Source organism: Cololabis saira, chromosome 19, assembly GCF_033807715.1.
Source record: "Cololabis saira isolate AMF1-May2022 chromosome 19, fColSai1.1, whole genome shotgun sequence".
NCBI lineage: Eukaryota > Metazoa > Chordata > Actinopteri > Beloniformes > Belonidae > Cololabis > Cololabis saira.
Genome location: NC_084605.1, coordinates 28263053 through 28278505, shown reverse-complemented (window position 1 = coordinate 28278505; position 15453 = coordinate 28263053). Strand labels below are relative to the sequence as shown.

The window sequence follows — 15453 nt, the reverse complement described above, 5'->3', positions numbered from 1 at the left end:
ATATGTTATAACAAGACAGTTATAACTTGACCTTTTACAAAGGAACTTTTATTTATTTTATATATATATATATATATATATATATATATGTATGTACACATCTTTTTTTTTTTAACTGAGACTTATTTTCATTTTTTAATTATTATTTTTAACACCCTGGAATTTAGTAATGTTTTTCTGTAAAATTCACTGCAAAAAAAAAAAAAAAAAAAAAGGAGTGAGCAAAGAAACATGGTAGTTATGTACTACCTGGTATGTGAAGTGAGCACGATATTTCGGTGTGTGAGCATTCCACAAATAATTGTCACAATGTTTTAACAATCCTGACATTTGATGATTAGCATTTCCAACCTGTGTAGCGTTTCTCTGCTCCGAGGATCGTCAGCGTGAACAGACGTAACTCGCTGCGGCACAAAGGTAAAAAGGGATGCATTCAAGTACCAACACACTGCTGGTTTGGGCCTTTTTTATGGGATTTATTTACAGTAACAAAAATATAGATTATCACTACCTTTCTTTAGATGAGGTGATGGGATTTGCATATGGACAATTAAACCAGAGACCAGATTAAATTTGTTTATTTCGAACCCTCCTCCAAATCTTACTGTATTTTTTTTTTCCATTTCCCAAAATATTTACAAAAAAAAGATACTCATTATTTTCCCCTCCTAATGGCGGCTGTTGCGACAGCTCCTTTTTAGGACGTGTCCGTTGCTCACATCTCTCAAGTCTTGTTCTTTTAGAAAAAGTTCATGAAAAAAGTTCCTCCCGCCACGTTTTTCCACTCATTTTAAAACAGCTAACAGTTTTTCCCCTATTGTCCATAGTGCTTAAAAAAAGAAAGAAAAGAAAAAGCAAGAAACGAAATCCCCTTCCTTGCACGCTTCCAGCTGCAAACAGGAAGCAGAGAGCTTGTGTGCTTGTTGAGAGGAAGTGACATCTTTGCCCTGCAGGAAGTACAATTACAGCATCGTCAGATCGTCCAGATACTTGATTGGTTTTGGTCTGTCCAGTCACCTTTTTTCTTCACAATCAAAGAGTCTCCGTAGACAAGCATGATACCTACAGATGTACCAAATAACACAAAGCCATTGTAATCACCAAACAGAAACAGTCTTTGTAATATATCTGTCCGTCTGTGGCAAGAGGAGGGGAGTGCCAGGAATACGAGCCAAAAATGCAGAGGACCAGAGTCGGCCGGCCGGTCAGATACGGCTCTACTGCCCCCCCAACGGGTCCGCATTTAAAGTCCCGGTATAGGAAGGCATCCACAAGTGCATGTGGGTTTTCCATGGAAGAGCGTTTTGTGTTTAAGCTGTATGATCCATCCCTGAACTCAGCAAAGGAAGAAGTGCCAAGATGATTAAACCAAAATCAAGTGACACGACGGGACTCGGCGTCCCTCTTTAAAAAGGATCTACGAAACAAAGTCAGCTATGAGGAGTAAAAACGAAGCTAATAACACGAGGCAACACGCCTCAGCATAACTGGAAGGGTGATTATAACAGAGAAATGTGAGCTACAACTGGAACGCTCAACGCCGCACGGCATCGCTTTTCCCTTTAGACTCAGTGAGAAGACTTGAAGAAGCAGTGGAAAGATTTTCTAGTAAGAGTTCATTTTCTATCAGTTTCCTATTCTATAAATAAAAAGATGCATCTCAACCTCCCTTCTACGGGCCCCACTTTATCATTCATCATCTACACGTAAAATGCTGAGACAAGTTGTGCCAGAGTGATGAGTAGTGGCTGCGGTTTCACCTATAATTCACTACATGAAAACACTGATTGAAAAGAAAGAGAAAGAAACACAAAGAGATAAACCCTGCCCCCGAACGTGTATTCTAGATCCGTAGGTGCGGATATTAACACTCATTTTAACGTGTGTATAGTGTGACTGCATTTTTTAGAATTTTTTTTCTTTTTTTTTTTAAGGGTTATTAGGTTGGTAAAGGTGTGCCGTATTTGTGCCTGTCTCTAAATAAAGTGTGTGTATCTGCTCTGTTAACTGGTGACATAGTGCTTGGTAGACGGCTGCCCGTACAGCCCGTAGAAATCTGCATGTCTGTGTGTTTGTGAGGCGTCTATCCAGTCCCTCATGGCCAGACCCTGCATGGACGGAGCCCCGGACGTGAGGCCCGGGGGCGGCGGGTAGTCCGGGGGGTTGACCCAGGGGAAGGAGCCCGAGCGCGGGTACTGAGGGTGGCTCCGGTGGCCGGAGACGGAGGGCACCCCGGAGCAGTAGCAGTTATCCATCGTGCACACCAGGATCTTCCGGCCGCCGTACTGGGGCAGCACCGCCTGCTGGGAGGAGTGTGACGAGGTGCTGCCCCCGGGGGGGAAGTGGGACGAGCCGAACACCGAGCCTGAATGGTGGTTGGCCAGCGCGCCGCTGCCGCTTCCCGTCCCGCCGCTCTCGCTGATGTGAGGCGGGGCGCAGGGGCCGAGCGGCGGCGGGTTGGAGGACTGGCCTTCCCCGGAGGCCGAACCCGAGCCCAGGTAGGGCTGCTTGGCTAGTGATGAGGAAGAAGACGAGGAAGAAGAGGATGAGTCCTTAAAACCTGGAGCGGCGTTTTTTCCAGCGCTCCCGCTCCCCTCTGGGAAGGCAGTGGAATGTTTCCGCTTCTCGGCTCCAGAGCCGGAGCTCTGGCCGCTGGGAAACGCAGGAACAGACTGCAGGAACGTTGACGGAGGGGTGAGGGGAGCTGGGAAAGGAGAAAAAAAAAAGTAGCGTGAAGTAAGAGCAGATCAGTGAAAGTCATGTGTTCGATTGAAGCCCGGAAGATGAAGTTTAGCGTCTACCTTCAAGTGTTCTTTTCAAGCTCTTCTCCCTTTTGGAGATCTCAGAGAGGAATAGCTTAGAGTTTAAATTCCCGACTTTGTAAGGAGGGAGACTGCTGCCCACACAAACCTGAGACCTGCAACAAAGGGAAAAGCGGGAGATGACAACTCTGCTTCACGGCTCTGCCCAAGTCTGACGGACCCAGAGGCTTAAAAGTGCATTGTCCAACGCAATACCTAAGGAACGTAAAGTCATGTACCTGGGAAGTATAAATGATTGTGACAGAGATAAATATCTAGCTAAAGTATTATTGATCACAAGCAAGAATGCAATAACAAGAAACTGGTGCAAGACTGAATCCCCTAATATAAACCAGTGGCTAGAAATCATAAGAGAGATCTATATTATGGAAAGAATGACCTATCAACTTAGACTGAAGGGGGTTTTTTTGTGGAAAAATGGGAAAAATTGATAATTTATGACACGATGAAACATACCTAAGGAGTAACTGATCTTGTTCTTTGAATTTTTGCTGCATTTTGAATTACGTGTATTGTATAACACAAAACTATAATAAAAAAAGTGTATTGTCCATTTATCTATTTTTAAAAAGGCTGCAAACAGCTGTTCTCTGACCTGTCTGTGAGGATTTTCACAGGCTTGGTGTTCTTCATGAAGCTCAGCTCCTCTGCCTTACTGAAGGCCGTGTGGATGGAGCTCAGCAGCTTCTGCGCTTCGTGGCGCTGCTCTCCCAGAGCCAAAACCTGGGCCGCATTCTCCTGACAAAACCGAGCCTGGGCCCGATCGAGGGCCTCCAGCGTACGGCCCAGATCCTCCTCCAGGAGCTGGTGCATCCGCTGGTACTGCATGCGCACCTCCTCCTTCAGCTCACATACCCTGTCCTGAAAAGGCCAAACACGGACACGAGTCCACTCGACATTAAAGTGCGTTCTCTTTGGAAAATGTGACGCTACTCGCAGAGCGAGGCCCTTTCAACATACCTCCACCACACACTTGTCAGAATCCAGTTTGCAGAGCTGCTCTTCGATCTCCTGCACGCGCTCCTCCACGCGCTCCTGCTGCCGCAGCAGGTTTTGCTGAGGAGGGGAAAGAAAAGTTGTGATTTCAGTAATCCACCAACATCCCCTCCCAGTACCACAGATATTAGAAACCGGGAGCTGGCTAATTTAGTCTCCATCGGACACACAATCCCAACGGGGGAGGAGGGAGCTGGGTGCTGTCATAGCAACCAGCAGATATTTGGTGTTTGCATAAGTGAGTGAGGACCAGCGTTGGGGGAGCCGTGGGCAGTGAGCAGAGATGGATGAATGGGCAGAAAAAGCTGGAGCAGCTCCGCGTTCCCCCTCGCTGCACCTCCTCTCCCCCGTCCGGCACTGAGAGGCTCAGATCCACCGAGCGGAGGCCGCTCTGCGCCGTGGCAATGTTGTGGCAACAGCACCTGTTATTTCTGGGCTGATGATGACATGTGAACAGCAGCATACGAGTGCGCTGCTAAAGAGAGGCATTCACCCAGGCCAGAAACCAGAAACTGATCCATACTGGCTCAACCGGTCAGATTTTGGTAAACGCTCATGCTGCTATAATATGACGTGAAAAATTAATAGTCTAGGTTAAATATTTAACAGCCGACAGGCACACTGATGGTGCAGGAACCATCAGCGTGTCTACGGCCATGCAGTGGGCCTAGTGGCCACTTGAATGAGGTGCCGGTTGTTGGTTGGACAGTTGTCTGCGGGCCTCGCCTTTGTGGCTCGCAGGTTCTTTGAAAACACAAGGAAGAGCTGATATACACTTATATGTAACTCACCGCTAAACAAACTCACAGGACAGACTAATAAATCAGCTGATTACCTGAGGACCTTTTGCCAATCTGAGATAAATAGACTGGACGATTATTTAAATCCAATTCTCACCTCAACTTATTCAGTAACCAGTATTCAGTCCTGTGTTCAATAGTATTGTATTTCTAAGAAAAGCAAACTTGAAGGCCAAGTGTATATTTAATTTGTATAATTGTTGTAAGAAGTTTATTCAAAAAAGTGTTAAAAATGTAAAACGCATTACAAGCTATCTGCACAAAGGCAGTTTATTTTACTGATAAAACTTGTCAAATTAACTGAACATTTTGAAATATATTGAAACAGGAGTGTGTCTAAAAATCATAAGTCAGTTACCTTAAATATCAGCAGCCTCTTATTAATCTGCTATGGATATCCACTGAAAATACTGAGATGATATTAGAGGTTGATCAATTAATTGGTAGGTTTTTTTTTTATTTTTTCCAGCCAAAGAAAAGTCCCAAAATAACCTCTCGATAAACCACAAAATGACCTGAACAAAAACCACTCTGCAAACAGTATTTATTTTGACCTTCCGAACCAAGAACAGGTTTCATTAATTTTAAGGAGACTGTTATACACTTTGTAACGATATAAAAGTGGATCCTTCTCTCCCTAATTTCAAAAGATAAATATGAATGCCATTAAACGCTTGATGAAAGCCACAACACTTCTGGCTGACCGAGTAGACGCCTGAAAAGTTTTCTCAACGCTTACATGCAATATAATGAAATGTTCAAAATCAGTGGACAGTAATGTTATAATGCGTCCAATACGTGCGAGCAGTAACTTTATCCACACTGAGCTTCAGCTGTCTGCATCAAATACTTGCCTTCAGTAAACACAGAACTGGTTAAATTATTCAATTTATCGTTTCACGATTCCTGAATGTACAACCAGCTACTCTGAACGTTAACTCAAAGATCCTCTTTAGCAGCATCCAGCTTGCATCGTCATGTTTCTGCAATGTTATAATATCAGTACAGTCTCCCAAAAGCACATAAAGCAAGTCAGGAAAAATTCTTTGTCGAACCTCCTCTAATGAAGCTCAACGGTGACACTTCAGCGTTATACATTAGACCCCATGCTCTAACGTTCGCTATCATCCACTGAAAATCCCTTTGTTTTTTCCCTAAATGGCAACAAAACAAGGCTGCAAAATCAGATTAATTCAACAACAGCGTACGTATAAGGTTAACTGATTTCTTGAATTGATAAATTTGCTACATCTAAATTGCCACAACTGAAATGTAATCAGAGAAGTCGACTATCAAATGTCTAGAGGAATATCTTCAGATTTATTTTATTTTTTAAACTATCGCATTAAGCAAGGGAAGATTTCCATAAAACCAAGGCTGGAACAAGCAAATACAGTTTTCTGGAAAAAAAACGGAAATGTTATTAGGCAAAGTACGGTAAACAAAATATATTTTGTTCAAATTGTTGAAATTTGCCAATTGATGATCACAACTGACTCTTAACAGTTTTACTAAAAACTAAACGGAAGAGAGTTGTACAAAACAACATCATAATCGATTTTCAAGTTCTAGAAATGCTCCAAGGATAAGACAATGATATCTGCACCAGTCTTCCTTACAATTCAACTAATACTTAGGCAAAATAATTCACAAAATAAAAACATATGCAAAACTCAGGGTTCTAGATGGGGCCAGGACTCCTACACCAAGAAAATAAGATAAAATGAGGGTCCTAAGTCTATTGACAAACATCCAACGGAGTGAAAAGACATTTGTGAAGGATCAGTCATGCTCCTCGGACTGAAGCTTTGATAACATACCATCATCCAGTCATTCCAACCAACAACAGCTGATTTTATCATTAGTGATCAGCTGCTTTGGAGCCTGATTGGAATGAAAACCTGCAGACTGTTGGGCCTCCGCAGCACATGGTTGGGAATCACTGCCCTAGATATCCCTCACACGCACACACACTCACAAACACACAGTTGGCATGGTTAGATCCAGGGCGATGACCTGGTTGTGCTGACTGATTGAGCTAGGCTCTGAGCAGAAGCTGGGAGTGAGGTGTGTGTGTGGGGGTGTGTGTGTGTGGTAGGTTAGAAGACCCCGGGCATTGCAGGGGGGGCTTCAACTAAATTTATGGGATACCTTTGGGGGAGGGAAATGGAGGGGAGAAAGGGGTTAAAAAAAAGAGGAGAGTGCTCTTTAGCTGTCATTTCCCCGCAGTGTCTTTTCCATCAGAGCCATCAGAGCTGGAGGGGAGGGGAGGGGGAAGGTCGGGCCTTGCTGGGGGGGCTGCTGAATAGTGAGAGAGAAGCAAATTTGGTTGGGGGCTGATATGATGGAAGAATGGGGTGATGGCTGTGGGCTGCTGCATGTGTGCACTTTAATAACATTCATCATGAAGGATGCGTAGGAGATCACTGCTAGGATGGCAAATCCGTATGAAAAAGAAAAAAAAAGGGAGAAAAAAAGCGTTTTTGAATCGAGCCCAGCTGATATGAGGCCATTAGAACATTTTTCTGCAATTTGCCCACATGATTATCCTGGGAAATATGTTATGAGATGTTGAAGCTGCCTGCATGAGGGATTTTTTTAGCCCTAAATTAAATTAATTTTTAATAATAAAAGAATTTCCTATTAGATTTTTTCCCCTCGCAGTGACCAAATAAACCAAGCAGGAACATTTAGGGTATTATGCACACCTTTTCTGAATTATTTGAAGTCTAGGACCTTTTACTGTATAAAATAAAATACTAACTAATCTAAATGATTAAAAATTAGCTATCCAGATTAACATGAGTTAGCCTCTGTCAACATCATATAAAACCTTCACAACTGTTATGATTGCAATGATTAGGTTTTTTTATAAGCTCTTTCGATAACATCATGAGGAACAGTAAATTATGATTCTTGATTTAACTGAGAAGATAACGTACGATTCTAATCATTCATTCTTACAGCTGAATTGTCAATACGATTTCCTGCATTTATTAAAGATAATTGTGCCGATACCTTTTGGCAACAAAATGAATGTACAATTCAAAAAAAAAAAAAAAAATAACAGAGGGAAAAGAGGAGGGGTGTAACAATATATCGTGCCACGAAATTTCCCGATACAAAAACGTCACGATACGTGTCGTGGAGGTGACAAACTGTAGCGCGATATTGGGCTATTCATATATTGTGTTTACTAGTAACATCCTATTGGTGCAGCGGGATCACGTGACGACCGCGCCTCGACCCGCGGACCCAAATCTTACTACGCTCAGAAGAAACTAGCACCGTTTTGCGGTCCCGATCACAGGACTCTTGCGGGGTTTTGAGCTCCAAACTTTTACTTATAAGGTGAGCATGAATCAATCTTTTTTATGATGTAAAGATTGTGTCGTCCACAAAGGTGGGAGCGGGATGAAACGATAACGGGGTTCACCTTACGGCCTCAGGCTGCGAGCATGTGGCTGAAGCTCTTAGTTCTGTCATAAGCTAAATAACAGTCATGTTGCATGTTGAGTTTGGGACTTTTCATAGTTTATTTATTTACTTTTATTTATTTATTTAATTTTAGTTGTTAAATTTCTGGAAAAGAAAAAAGTCACATCATACATGAGAGAAACTATTCAGTTTGTGGCAAAATATTTTTACTTGTATGAAACTGAAGATGCATAATGCAAACCTGACATTTACTTTTAGTTCAGTTTGTGGAAAATGGTTGGCCTGGCTTTCCCTTTAAAACTTAAACTGTTATAAAGCATTACAAACTGTAACAATATTGCAAACGCACAGCATTGTTTTGTATTTTGTGTCTTTCAAATAAAAGACAATTTTTTCCAGTCATATGTTCCTCATTCAAGGTTGTTAAAAAAATACTGCTATAATATCGTATGGTATCGTTATCGTGACCTCAATATCGTGTATCGTACAGTATCGTGAGATTAGTGTATCGTTACACCCCTAGAAAGAGGGAAACTCCTTACCTACAGCTAGTAAACAAGTTTGCTTGACTATTTCTATTAAAAATGGTAAAAAGATATAACGGTCAAGCTGATATGCAAGTAAACTTTGATAAGGCAAATAAGACAGAAGTAATTACTGACTTAAGCAACAAGCATTTCCTGCATGAGAGCAGCGACATCCACAGGAGTGTCATGTTGCCATGACGGCCATTCAGAGCCAATAAATACTGGCAACTACTGCAGATTCGTTCATCTTGTGAATGAGCATCAATTGTACACTTTCCCCCACTGAACTTGGGTTTTTAGTCCTGTTTGAAAGGACTTAAGCAGAAATATTCTGCCCCTTTTAACACAAGTTCACACAATTTCCTGAGGTTTTGATGACATTTCTGACATGCTTTGGTCAACATACCACAGGATTGCCGTACCACAGCTCTCTTCCCAGCTCTGTCTTTGTCTTTCTGCAGCTCTGCTCATAGCACACACCTTTAAAGGGGCGATGTGAATCAGTTGACACGACAATCTCTTCTATGGGGTGTGTCTCTTTGGAAATTGGTCTCATAGCTTTGTGCTTCAGTGCAAATTTAAATTTGGACATAAAATACATTTAATGACTGCTGAAAGCTAGCTATATGAGAGAGTATGTGTTACCTTGCTGAGAGCTCACAGTACCACACGTCAAACTGGAGGGACCAGTGGCTTATACCTCATTTTTAAACTACATTTAGGAAAGATTGATAAATACAAGCTATATAAAGAATCACCAGAAGAGCCCATTCAAACAGCTGCATCCTTGTATCTTCCAAAACAGGATGTTTTCCCCTATATTTACAGTTTTTATTTCTTGCAGCAGACAGATCTGTCCAATAAACGTTGAGGATATTCTTGTGTGGCTTGAAGTATTAAAGGCACACTTGGATTTTCTCTTTGACAACTTAAACCCCGTTTCCACTGAGCGGTTCGGTATGTTATTTTGTGCGTTTCCATTATAAAATGGTCCCATTAAACCGAACCATATCATACATTTTTGGGCCCCCGTTGCTTAAAGAAAAATGGCAGGGTACGGTAAGGGCAAAGCTACTGGTTTCACACAATACAATCCGTTGATTGGCGGCCAGAAAATGTCAGTAGCCACGACAAAACCAACCACGAACCCAGCGCGCGCATTTGTAAACGCTCTTCGGACAATCTATTTCCTACCAGACTCTGTGATCTTCGGCTTAGTTGTGAATCTCTTCTTTCTGGTGTTTATAGTGCGTCTCATTTGGGATAAAAAATTTGAACTTGTCCAGAAGGTTTTCGGAGAAAACCTGCTTGCTTGTCAAATAATAAGCAGTCAATTTGTTTGGAAAAAACAAGTTTGCATTCAAGTGTCAAGATAATGGATGGGAATGGAGAACCGGTTCCCAGTGTTTCAATTAAATTCCAGCGGGCACGAATGACGTCATCATGCACGTTGCTACGTATGCAATGCAAACAATAGTAAACATGGCGCCCAAGCGATACAAACATTCGAAAGTCTGGTTACATTTCAGTAAAAAAGGACAACTGGCAATACTTGCCAAGTAGATATTTCGTCAAAGGGAGGAAATACTTCCAACACGCTAAAACATTTGTGTGTAAAACAACAATCAATGAATGTTGCATTTTCAATCCACTCCAGACCAACGTCAGTAATTCTCAACTCAGCACCAGCAATGTTAGCATGTTCTTCACTAATAATACAGCAGGTAACTAATTAACTAATGAACACTGCCTATCATATTAGCACCATTTGCATCATTCTTGTCCTTTTTTTCCAAATGAGAATCTGATAAAGAGCCGAAAAAATCTTATCAATTCCCATCCCTAGTCAAGATGTCTGTGTAGATCACGACTTCCTGGCTGTGAATGCTAGGGGACAGGCTTTTAGACAGAAGACTGCCCAACCATGTTTTGGACACCATTTTGAAAAAATAACCAAACAAACCTAAAAAAACAGAACAACAAAAATTAGACAGCCTAAATTTAAGTGGACGACCTTTACTTTGAACTTCGGTAGTAGGGCTAGGAGCTACAAACAATAGGATCATTTAATCTGTGCCCATATGTACACAGTATAAGATAATATAATTTATTAGCAAAATAGTTTAATAGTGTTAAAATAATACTCAAAGCCTGTGTCTCCCATCTTCATCCTTTGACACTCCCTCTCTCCCATGTACGTTTTCCAACCCTGCTTAGCGTAACGAAGCAAGTCTTTATCTGTAAAATTAGGGAAGTGCAATTGATTTAATTTTAAAAATGCAATTAAAATTTTGGCTCTGGATGGCCACAAAAATACTGTAATTGAGAAATAATTACCACGGTGAGGCTGGTGTTTCTGGCCAACGTCTAAGGGATTATTTGAGCAGCTCAATAGAATTTGCTATAATTGGCCCAAATCTTTTTTACTTAGACTGATATTTTAATAAATCCATAATTTCAGTTTACTGTCAAAATTTCAACATTTTTACATCAAAGTTCAATAAATCCAACATGCTTCACTCGTCAGTGGATAGTCCTTCAAGTTAGTCATAATTACCAATCTTGTTTCCCGCTCCAGTGATAAATACAACATTATACTATAGTACTATACTATATTATAGTTCTAAGCGAGACTTACAACTATAATTACACTTCCTCAGCCTCTAAATAAAAAGACCCAACAGCATTATTGACTGGAAAATACATCAAAACTTTCCTTGTAAATGCAAACAAATTGTAAACAGGTGACCGATTTCATGTCTTTGCTGTAAATTTGGTAACATTTTGCAATGAGCATATGTCAGCAGGTCGACTTTCAACTTGCTCAACGTATTTCAACTGTGTGCATATTTGTACATACGAAAGGAGTCACATCCTGTCCTGTTTTTTACCCACATCAAATTTGAGTCCAGTGTGTACAAATGTTTGCCCCCAATGAAGACAGAATTTGTTGCGTTTCCCAAGTAATCTCTATATTAATGAGGCCACCGACTCTTAAACGGACAGATAACTGTAGCAGGAACTAACTCGTATCCCAGTAGTTTCTGATGACATCTAAGAGTCGGCACGAAAGTCCAAAGAGACATGTGGCAAGTCAACATTAACAAACAAACAAAAAGTCACATTCAAAATGACTTACGCATCGTAAGCATAATTCTTTTGAACAAATATTTAAGTGATCAAAAAGATTTTTTGTTTGTTTGTTGGATATATCCGCGCCAAAAAAGAAACATTAGATTGAAAAACTAAGATTTTCCAAACAAAAAGTTAAGTCTTTTGCTAAAAGGAAACCAACTACGAGTCACAGGTGGTGACTCTCCAACTATACATAAAGCTGAGTCATAGCATTACCAACAGGAACTACGCCCTACCGTGTCATGTTTGACACCTAAACAGGGTTTTCCATTAACTAAATGAATCAGTTAGTGGCAACGCCTCTATGGCCCTCCTCCGGACTAAAATATTGCGCCACACACCCCTTAAAATAAGGGCAAGGAAAACCAGCCCAACCTCTGTTGTAGTGGAGACGGTGCACACCAAACCCCCAGGAAGAGAAGAGGTTAATAAAAAACCCCAAGTAGACCGCAGAAGCAAGTGACAAATCACTTTAATCCCCCTTCCCCTCGACTTCATTCCTAACCGGCCCCCCCACCCCCTTCACAACTGGCGATCCCTGAGCTCGGATGCACCTGTGCTGGGGAGATAAGGCCCTCTGAGGGCCCCTCATTGTTCAACCCTCGACGGCATTGTTTGTCATTCCAACAGACGAGAACGGAGGCTGGAATAGATCACAACTGAAGAAATGCAAGATAGAGTCGAACAGTCAAATGAAAGCTTTACAAAAAGTGGAAAAATTATTATTTAAATTTCTATGAAACATACAGACATTTGACAATGGCTTTTTCTTTAAATAAATATACACAAAAATGACCCTTCAATAAAACAAAGATCGGCTGAGTGGTCCTCGCTGGCCTGTGTGGTGTGCTGCCATTATAAAGGCACTTAAAGGAATGCTTATTGATCACTGATGAATAGACAAATTCCTCCAACTAGGACTGCAATTTAAAAAAAAAGGTGTCATAGTTTCATAGAGCAGAGCCAAAACTGCTGTTTTATTAGAAAAAAAACCTTAATCACATATATATGAGTGAGAAAAGCTGAAAATGTGTTCTTTAATAGATAACTCAGCTCAGCTCCACTTGCAAGATGTCTGACACTGTGCTGCGTTTGTTTTATTTTTTCATGATGGGTGCATAAATAATAACCGATTAAAGATAACCATGTGGTTGTTTAGTGTATGTGCAGAGTATATCTTACTCTGATTTCGTTGCGCCGCAGCTCCACATCGGTGACGGCGTGGCCATGGCTGGGGTGGCAGCGGGCGAAGCAGCAGTACTGACAAACCGCTGTCTGCTCGGCCTCGCAGTGGTACAGCCTGTACTCGTCGTGCTGCGGGCAGGTCCAGGCCTTCATCGCCTCCGCCTCCACCAACAGGTGCCCCAGGGCTGAGCACGGCTGCTGCAGGTGTGTCTGGATGTGGGACTGGCAGCACGGGGCGTTGCAGCGAAGGCAGACCTTCACTGCCGGGAGCGGCGGGCCTCGGCGGCAGAGGATGCACTGTAATGCCGGCGCGGTCGTCTTCTCCACACTCAGGGCGTTGTACTTCTCAACTATGTTGGACAGTTTGTGGTTCTTCTCCAGGTTGGGCTTCTGTGTGTAAGCATGGTTGCACTCAGGGCAGCGGGCCAGCGAGGAGTCTTTGGCCCATGCCTCGCTGATGCAGCCACGGCAGAAGTTGTGCTTGCAGGGCAGCTGGATGGGATCCGAGAACACGTGCAGGCAGATGGGGCAGATGAGCTCCTCCTCAAAACAGTTCCTCCACGTCTCAGCCATGTCAGAGGCCATCATGGTGTAGGCAGCCATACACTAACACTTCCCCACTTCGTCCAGACCGCTAGGCCTCTGTCTCTCGAATGAAACCCAACTCTCTCTCAAAATGAGTCGTGAGAAAAAGATAAAAGGACCCGACACCGTCCTGAAGGATCAGTCTGTATATGCTAACCTTTGTGGCCAAACAAGACGAGTCTCCCTGACAGATGAAGAGTATTGCTTATTGATGCAGCATGAAGGCAAATTCCAGAAAACTGACCAAGAGGAGGCTTCAGGCAAAGATGACAACACTGTGCTGCTTTCACCAGATGAAAACAGGGGCTGACGTTATTCAGATTACAGGAAACGGTGCTTTCCTTTCCTCTAAATCAAGCTCAAACACACTGGGCCTGCCTTCACGGCTTCTGTGTGTGTTCATAGGCCTACGGGAAGCAAAAAAGCCAATCTGCTACAGGTAAACCATGAAGTGCAAACAAGGCACAGAGAATTAACTATCTATACAATTACATTCGCGATTGATCCATCTCTGCGTGACACATGAAAAGACTCTTGATCTGCTGCCTGTCCAGGCCTTCACCTTAAGAGCTCCCCCCCTCTTAAACGTCGGATTATGATTGACTGTGGACCAATTCAGACCAGCAAACGAAGCATGAAAAAACGAGAAAGGACTGCTGGAATCCACACCCTGATTACTATTCACACAAACACACAAAGCTTTTTTTTTTTTCCTTCTTTTTTTAAACCTGAATCTGTTTCATCCGGACCTCAAGGACGCCTGATCCGCTCAATAATCACAACGCGGCGCAAACGCTTTTGTCCCTTGAATCATAAATAAGTATCCGAGCCACCTCGATCAGCACTTTAATCACACATACACACACACAGGCCTGTTAGGCATAATTAAACTGTGGTACTGATCAACACGGGGGGAGGGGGAACAACACAGGTAGCTCCTTCAGTCAGACATAAAGCAGTTTCTGCTGGATAAATGCCTGCTATGTGGCACAGCCTGCATATCTGTACACAAGGCCTCGCTCCCCCGCCGCTCTGCTGGCGACAACAAAGACCTTATAATCTCATTAAACTCAAAATCATACCCGGGCCATCGTTTGAGGCTGTTTACTGCATAGTTAATGGTTTTAATGGTCCGGTCCAGCTCCTGCGCACAAAACAAAGGGTTTTAGCTCCGCAGGAATGCTGCTCCCCCCCGACACATCCACTAATATCCTCACACACAGATGCTTATCACCATCCTTAGGACGTGTAGCTCTGCTTTTACCTGGGTCTCCTCTCTATTTGCCTATTGGAGCCGCAGCCTTGAGCCAACATCGTATTTATCTACTTCCTCATCTCGATTAAATCGCGTAAATGATCTCAGACGTCACCTCACCATTTTCTAGCTCGGATATACGGATGTAAAGCCCGGAGACAGGCCGGCCCGGAGGATCTGCTCATCGGTAATATAAGCTGTGGTCATGGCTGTGACGGGCAGCCATATTTATACATTTAACTGGGAGAAACACACAGATAAAGCAGGTCTTAAAGGGGCCGGCTCCGTGCTGGCCGGGGCTGGCTGTCATCAGCCATCTTGCAAATCCTCATTTAAAAAAAAAAAAAAGAGAAGAAGGAGAAAAAAGCAGATATCCGCCGTAGGAAATGTCTCAGCGAAGCTGCTTTTCGAGAGCCGGCCTAAACACACACACTTCAACGCAAAGTCCTGACGGGAAAATGAAGAAATAAAATAAAAAAATACGTCTTTTTTTTGAAAAAGGTGTTTCGGGTCCGGATGAACCGTCTGGAAGGGGGTCGTTTTCGTGGCCTGATGTATCCGGTGTGAGTCGACTCCGTGGTTCATAAAAATCCAGCACGGTTGTGAATAATAATGTGTTTTCTCCCCCTCTTTCTTTCCGAGGGAGAGATAGAGAGAAAGAGAGAGGGAGAGAGAGAGGGAGGAATGCAGCCGCGCTGACTCCAACACCC

At 42.8% G+C, this 15453-nt stretch overlaps 1 protein-coding gene across 1 annotated transcript; it reads right to left on the bottom strand.

The window, feature by feature from the left end:
- Nucleotides 1-562: 562 nt before the first annotated feature.
- On the bottom strand, nt 563-15453 carry trim8b (tripartite motif containing 8b). Its single transcript, XM_061708836.1, has 5 exons — nt 12901-15453; nt 3783-3878; nt 3418-3683; nt 2802-2917; nt 563-2704 (listed from the first exon to the last, which is right to left on the bottom strand). Exons 1-5 carry the CDS (start codon nt 13504-13506, stop codon nt 2004-2006), a joined length of 1785 nt encoding a protein of 594 aa, XP_061564820.1. The 5' UTR covers nt 13507-15453; the 3' UTR covers nt 563-2003.

Excerpts from the sequence above, each read along its gene's own strand:
- trim8b (XM_061708836.1), bottom strand. The coding sequence starts at position 13,506 with ATGGCTGCCTACACCATGATGGCCTCTGACATGGCTGAGACGTGGAGG. Across the intron at positions 3,879-12,900 it reads TGCGGCGCAACGAAATCAGA|CAAAACCTGCTGCGGCAGCA; the intron begins GTAAGATATACT and ends TCCCCTCCTCAG. Across the intron at positions 2,918-3,417 it reads GTGAAAATCCTCACAGACAG|GTCTCAGGTTTGTGTGGGCA; the intron begins GTCAGAGAACAG and ends CCTTTGTTGCAG.